Source organism: Hydra vulgaris, chromosome 05 (genome assembly GCF_038396675.1).
Source record: "Hydra vulgaris chromosome 05, alternate assembly HydraT2T_AEP".
Classification (NCBI taxonomy): domain Eukaryota; kingdom Metazoa; phylum Cnidaria; class Hydrozoa; order Anthoathecata; family Hydridae; genus Hydra; species Hydra vulgaris.
The window spans coordinates 16,702,501-16,710,000 of NC_088924.1; the positions used below are offsets into that span (position 1 = coordinate 16,702,501).

The window sequence follows — 7,500 nt, forward strand, 5'->3', positions numbered from 1 at the left end:
TATATATATATATATATATATATATATATATATATATATATATATATATATATATATATATATACACTTCCTATACGCTACCGTCAATTAATTTGAGACCAGCGGTTAAAAACAATATTTACATTTCAAAATAAATATATCTAATTATAATATTTGCACTTCTTTATTTTTTGATCGAAAATAAAAAGAGCACAATAAATAAGTGGATAGAATAGGATATGGGCATTTTTGCACCTAAAAGTTTTCTTATGTACAAAAGTATGCAAAAGTGTATTTGCTGAGTTCTTCCAGCATAAAAGACAATACTAGTATTATTTTTAACTGATACTTAATTTTGATTAACGACTTGTAATTGATATTGAAAATATAATTTTTCTCATTGGTAGCTTCTTGTAGATACTTTATGTAGATTCAATATAGTATATAATGACTTGCAAATAAATATACAAATATTGTATTATTTGAATTGTTTATGTTTTCTTAGTTTCTATTTTGTCGTACTAAAATGGCTCCAGTTTGAGAATTAAGCTTTGAACAGAGAGTTTGCATTGTTTTACTTGATCAAGAAGGTGTTTCAGAAAGAAAAATTGCTGAAAGAATGAAAGTATTAAAGACTGGAGTTCACAATACAATCAAGTGTTTCAAGGAAACTGGTCAATATTGTGACTTACCGCGACCTGGACAGCCTAGAAAAATAGATGAACATGGTGATCTTCGTATTACAAGATTATCTATGTCAAACAGAAAATTAACTGCTCCACAAACAATGAGAGAATACAATGAAACTGCTGAAAAACTTGTTTTTGTCCGGTCAATAAGAAACTGTTTGATGAAAGCTGGACCGTTGCTAAAGAAAGCAAACAAGGTGAAACGACTACAATGGGCTCGAAAACATGCCAACTGGACAATAAGTCAATGGAAAACAGTAGTATCGAGCGATGAGTCCAAGTTTGAATTATTTGGCAACAAGAGAAGAATATTTGTACGCCGGCACCAGAATGAACGTTACATTTCGCAGTGCATTGTGCCTACTGTTTAGCATGGAGGAGGTTCAATAATGGTATGAGGTTGTTTTGTAGGTTACAAAATAGGAGATTTGATCAGAGTTCGTGGAATTATGAAAAAGGAGCAATACAGAGAAATCTTGGAGAATCATGCTGTTCCATCTGCTCATCGAATGGTGGTTCGACACCAGCCTGTTTTTATGCAAGATAATGACCCAAAGCACAAATCTAAACGTTGTACAAATTACCTAAATCAACTAGTACAAGAAAAAATCCTTACTTTAATGGACTGGCCTGCACAGTCACTAGACCATGGAAACTTTAAACAAATTAATCTTTCGTATGCCAAGAATATGTGAAGCAGTAATGAAGAAACGTGGTGGTTATTTTGATGAACGCAAAGTTTGAAACTTGTGCAAAATAATAAAGACCTTACAATTTAACTTTTTAATGTTAGTTAAGTTTTCTATTTGTTTAGAAATATTTGTGAAGAAAACTAAATAAAGTATATTTCATGAACTAATTTGTAGTTCCTTTATTCACTGACATCGAAAAAAACTTAAACGAAAATATAACGGATAAATTTAATTGATTTTTAATAGAATTACTGTTTTCTCATCACTGGTCTCAAATTAATTGCCGGTAGTGTATATATATATATATATATATATATATATATATATTAACTCATTAGTAAAAGACCTCTGTGGATGAACAGTTTTCTTTTACCAAATTAAATATAGAAACTAGTATGTAATTCAATCTACTAAAAAATACATGTGAACAAGATGTTGTTGTTTTATTATCTAAAGATTTTAAATCCTCAGCACAAATATGTAAATTGATGTATTCGGTCACTTTTTATCAGCCTAGATATTCATCTCTGGAAAAAATAATATACTTGCTACATATGTCCCCACCTTAAATTTCCTGTGCAAGAATGGAACCCTCACCTCAAAAAAGATAGATTTCTTCACAATTCAGTTTAGCACAATGTGATGCGTATGCCACATGCATCAAAAATTTAGATTATTAGATATAATTAGATGCAAATTTTTTAACATTACTTAGGCTTGAGTGTAGCAATACGAATTAGCAAGACAAAATATTCCATTGCATCAATAACATTCATTGATTAAAACACAATTAAGTATTCCAGCTTGTCCTAATCAAACTTGTTTAAAACAACATAGACAGGAAATAAAAATCAACTGTCAGTTTTACTTAGACTGTACTTTATTTGTAAGGTTTGAATATTTGTTGCAAAACTTTTAACTTTACAGACAAATAAATTTACTTTAAGTAATAATCAGCTGTTCTAAAAGACAGGAAATTATAATTAACTGTCAGTTATTACTTAAAGTGTACTTTATTTGTAAGGTTTGAGCATTTGTTGCAAAACTCTTAATTTAACAGACAAGTAAATTTACTTTAAGTAATAGTCAGCTGTTTTAATTTTTAAATATAAGTTTAACAAAAACAAAAAATTAAATTAATAGAAAAGGTAAGTTTACTTGTTTGTAGTAACAGTGTTTTTACTAACTAAAATAAACTTTATGTATTTTAACAGCCCAGCTGAAGGATTCGCCCTAAAAACAAAATTTGTCCTTTTTTGTAATGGATGGAGAGATTCTGATGGATCGCTTAGCTATGCATTTTACTATGATAATGGTCAGTCACAACAAATTAAACTTAATAGTGTAACTTCAATTGATTATCCCATCTTAAATGCAGGTACTGCTGACCAACCAAGTTTAATAAACTTTATAATGGGCCCAGGTGATGAGAGCAATGATTACAAAATCAGAATTATCATAAAAGTGATTGGCAAATACCAAGCATACACAGAATATTATCTATATATTAAGGTTGGCATTTGTAAAATCTTTTAAAGTTGACTATGAAAAACTTATAGAAAAATAGGTTAATAACAAGACACTTAAAACATGGTAATAACGAGACACTTAAAACAGGGTAGTAGCAAGACATTTAAAGCAGGTTAATAGCAATACTAGTAAAACAGGGTAATAGCAAGACATTTAAATCAGGGTAATAACCAGGTGCTTTAAACAAGGTAATAACAAGACACTTAAATAGGGTAATAAAAGAACATTCAAAAAATGAAAAGTAATGTCAGAATATATCAGTAACCAAAGAAGATTTTCATTTGAATGTTAAACAACATCATTTAAATTTTTAGTCAACTAAATTTATTTATTTAAACTAGAACATTTTAGATTAAAATAAAATAATAAAATTATATTAAAAAATGTAGAAAATAGGGTAATAACAAAAACTAAAACAGAGTAATAATGAGACACAGTGTAACAGTGAGTCACTTAAAACAGGGTAATAGCAACACACATAATTTTAATTTTAAACAAAATAGTTAAACTTTTTAATCAACCAATTAGCTTTATTTAAACTATAACAATTTAGAGTAAATTAAAATAATAATAAAAAAAACAAAGAATAAGAAAAAATAAGAGTAAGAGAAGAATTTTGAAAAATTTTAAAACATTTGTCGAAAAAAAAAAAAGTAGAAATCAATTAAACTTTATTTTGTATAAAGTAAATAAAATGTTTTCAAGACACAAACATTGCTTTTTTTAATTAAGTAAAATTATTTTAAAATGGTTTTTTTTAAACCTATTTTTAAATCTTTTATGTTTCATTACATATATAAATAGGTGTACCCAAATAATGAACCAATAAACTTAAAAAGCTTTCTAACTGACATCAGTCTAAATGATACCCAAAGTATTGCTAATCTTGTTCAAGCAGTTAGTTATAATATAAAAAAAAATTCAGCAAATCAATACAATATCACTTTGTCATCTGTTAATGAATTATTTGATATGATTGATGAAGATACTTTGAAACAACAAAAGCATCAGGAGTTGTCTAGTTTACAAGAAGTAAGAATTTATATATACTGTTTTTATTGAATGTTTTATAAAAAATATATTTGAAAACTTGCAGTTTAACACTATATTAATTCACTATATAAAGATTTTTTTAAACTATGATACAAATACAAATTTAAAGTTTTGTATTTTGTATTATTTGTAATTAAAAAAATAAGAATATTGATATATCAATAAAATTTTTATTTATTTTTATAAATTTAAAATAGTTTTTTTATTATTTCTATACGTAAAATTGTTTCCATGATTGCAGTGTGATTTCCTTTTACTAATAAAATTGAACAAAACTTTAACATTGATTAAGTGTTTTGTATTTGCAAATTTATTTATATTTATATATATATATATATATATATATATATATATATATATATATATATATATATATATATATATATATATATATATATATATATATATATATTGTAATATATTAATGACTAATAATATAGTATAGTTATTTTTAATATATTATTGGTTCTTGTGTGATATTCTTGTGTGATAAGTATGTTTTTAGAAACTAAAAAAAATGTCAAAATTTTTGTAATTATAGTTCCTTTACATTAGATAAAAAGTAAAATAAAAAATTATTTCAGAGACTTGTGGAAAAAAAAAAAAAAAAGAAGCAAAGGGGCAAATAAACATTTCTGGTAAAAAAACTAGGAAGACACTATTATCTATTATATTTTGAACTGTAGAAGAGAACTGTAGAAATTTTGAACTGTTGAAAAGAAGAAGCTACCTTGATATAAACAAACACTTCATTTGCATGCATCTTGAATATCTAATGATTCTTTTCAGGTGTAGTGATATTTGCTTGCTATGTCTTTTTCAGGTGTGGTGACTTGCTTGCTATGTCTTATGATATTCTTACAAATAGGCAATCACACTGTAATAAAAAAATGACCTCATATGAGAAATATCAACAATACCTCTTTAATCTAGCTTCCGCCATCAAAAGTTATTTTGTTACAGTAATTTTTTCCTGACATGATGGTACACATTGTGAAGTTGTATAAAGGTAACTGTCTGGCATAAAAAGCTTCTTAAATAGACACCTTAGCAGAACTTGTAGCTGCTGCAGATTGTATACAATCTTGTATGTGTCTTCATCAGAGTTCTTTAATAAGCGGTAAAATACAGCACGCTTCTGCAAGTAAAGTTTTATTTATAATTAAAGTTCAGCTACAACCATGAATTTTGCATAATCAAATTTTTCAATTTTTTGCAAGAAGTAAATGGATTGAAACTTTTCCAGTGAACAAATCCAGGTTTCGTGTGTTTATAAAATCCAGACCTAAATTTATTTAAAATTTATTTAAACCATTTGTAGTCATTTTCCTATAATAATTTTCGATTGATTAGGTTTATTATATCAAATACGTTTTTTAATATATTATAGTAAAATTATTATTCATTATTATATTTAGCTACAAGAACCGTTTCCCTTAAAAAGCTAGCTTGTCAAAGCAAAGGTTTTACATTTAATTTAAAACAGAATTAGAAATCCAGAAACAGAAGAGAACTGCTGCATTAAACCTAGGCTGAAGGTTCCCTGGCAACTTGAAGGATACAAAACTCATTGCATGCAATGCGTTTTACAGTTAATATTATTTGTTAAAAATTGATGGAAGCAAATTGTATAGTTATCTAATTAGTATTTATTTTAGTAAAGAGTTTGAGGCTTTAATAATGAAATATAAAAGCCTTATAAATGAAATATAAACCTTTAAAAACCAATTGACACCAGGAGCAATCAAGGCTAAAAAGATTTTCTTAATAGAATCTTGAAAGGTGTTTTTGCCTAGGGCACGACATAAAAATCATGATTGAAAGGCTGAGCCACTTTATATTCTTAACTAAGTTAAGTTCCTAAATTTATATAACATTTTTTTTATTTTAGTCATCGTGATATAGAAAAAAAATATGTATAAACAAACAAACAAAAAATTTGATTAACTAAATTCAATGATATTTAAGGGTGGCACGCAGGGTCAAAAAGCATCAAAAAAAGGTAAAAAAAAAGAAGCAGTTTGACACCCTTAAACTAAATTTAAAAGGAAAATTTTATATACATACTGGTTAAAATGTTTTGAAAGCAAAAATGAAAGAATGTGTTATTTTTAATAAAATTAGTTTTTTCAATCAATATAAAATCAATCAACCTAAACACACTTGTTCCAAAGATTCTTCAATAACTTAATAACATCTCTGTAATAACTTTCCAGTCTCTCTTCAAAATACTGTTTCACGACTGAAAATGTTTCTTCATTTGATAAAAAATGCTTACCATGAAGGAATGATTTCAAGTTTCTGAAGAGGTTATAATCAGAAAGAGCTAAATTCAGTGAAGAATTCATACTTTAATTTATTAGGTTAAAGTATGAATTCTTCACTGTTAAAAAACTCATGCATCGTCTTGGTGAACAATGGTGGTTTTTTTCTGGAAGTCTTTTGTCTGAAAGTCTTTTTCTTGAACTTTTTTATTCAACTGGTTTAAAAGATTGTTATAATATTTACATTCAATTGTTTCACTTTTTTCAAGTATATATAAACAAAACTTCTTTTGTATCTCAAAAAAACTGACACTATAACATTTTTTGCTTATCGTTCTGACTTCACCTGCTTTGGAGATGAAGAACCAGCTTCAATCCAGTGTAAAAAATCTTGCTTCAGTTTAGGATCATTATGGTACAACTAAGTCTTATCCATAGTTAGTTATCCATATAAATAATGCTCAAAGTTGATTTTATTTGGCTTAAAATGCTCCAATTTGTGTGGTTTAGTTTTTGTTGAAAAAATAAAATTTTGTATGAATTTTTTTTTTCAACAACCTGTATAAAGTTTTTGTCTTTTTCTTACTACTGTTACTAATAGTGTGATTTTGTTAAATTATTTCTAATTGTTAGGAGTCAAATATTGGTATTTTATATTTATGAAATATATTTAAATTTGTAAAAAAGTTTATCTATAAAAAATAGAAATTGATATGGGTAAAATATATTTTTGTTAGAGATTTAAATTAAATGTTTTTTGTTACAAATCAAGTCAGTATAAACTGTGTATTTTTTTGTTTTAATTGATTTTTTGTTATTGGTAATGTTATATATAGTTATTTAAAAAATGATACAAGAGGTTTGTATTAGATCATAGTTACAATTTATTACACTTATTATGTATGGAGATGATCTTTTTTGGAATGAAGTCTTTCTTTATTACATTAAAAACGGCTCACATTTATAATATTTACATTGGTTACATTTTACGTTTTTATTAGGAAAGCGATATACAGAAATGTTCATAGACTATAACAGTAACAAGAACAAAAAATGTTATTTTCAATTAAATATTTAATAAATAATGAGTAAATAGTGTTAAATTAAATAATTATATGTTTTTTTATAATGATTTATTTGTTTATAATTGTCCAATATAAAAAGAACAAAGAACGAAGAAAAGAAGAACAGGCCAAAGGACTTCAAAAACTGCTTTAGCAGTAATTTTACTGTTCCTTTCTTAAGAATCTAAACATAATAAGTAAATTAGAAAACAATCAACCAACAAATAAA

At 26.0% G+C, this 7,500-nt stretch overlaps 1 protein-coding gene across 1 annotated transcript in view; it reads left to right on the plus strand.

Annotated features, from left to right (window-relative positions):
- The window catches only part of LOC136080633 (location of vulva defective 1-like), a 205,367-nt gene that overhangs the window by 129,519 nt on the left and 68,348 nt on the right, over window positions 1–7,500 (plus strand). The window contains exons 11-12 of the mRNA XM_065797535.1: window positions 2,575–2,872; window positions 3,695–3,922. Coding sequence (XP_065653607.1) covers window positions 2,575–2,872; window positions 3,695–3,922 — 526 coding nt within the window. The remainder of the gene's footprint in view (window positions 1–2,574; window positions 2,873–3,694; window positions 3,923–7,500) is intronic.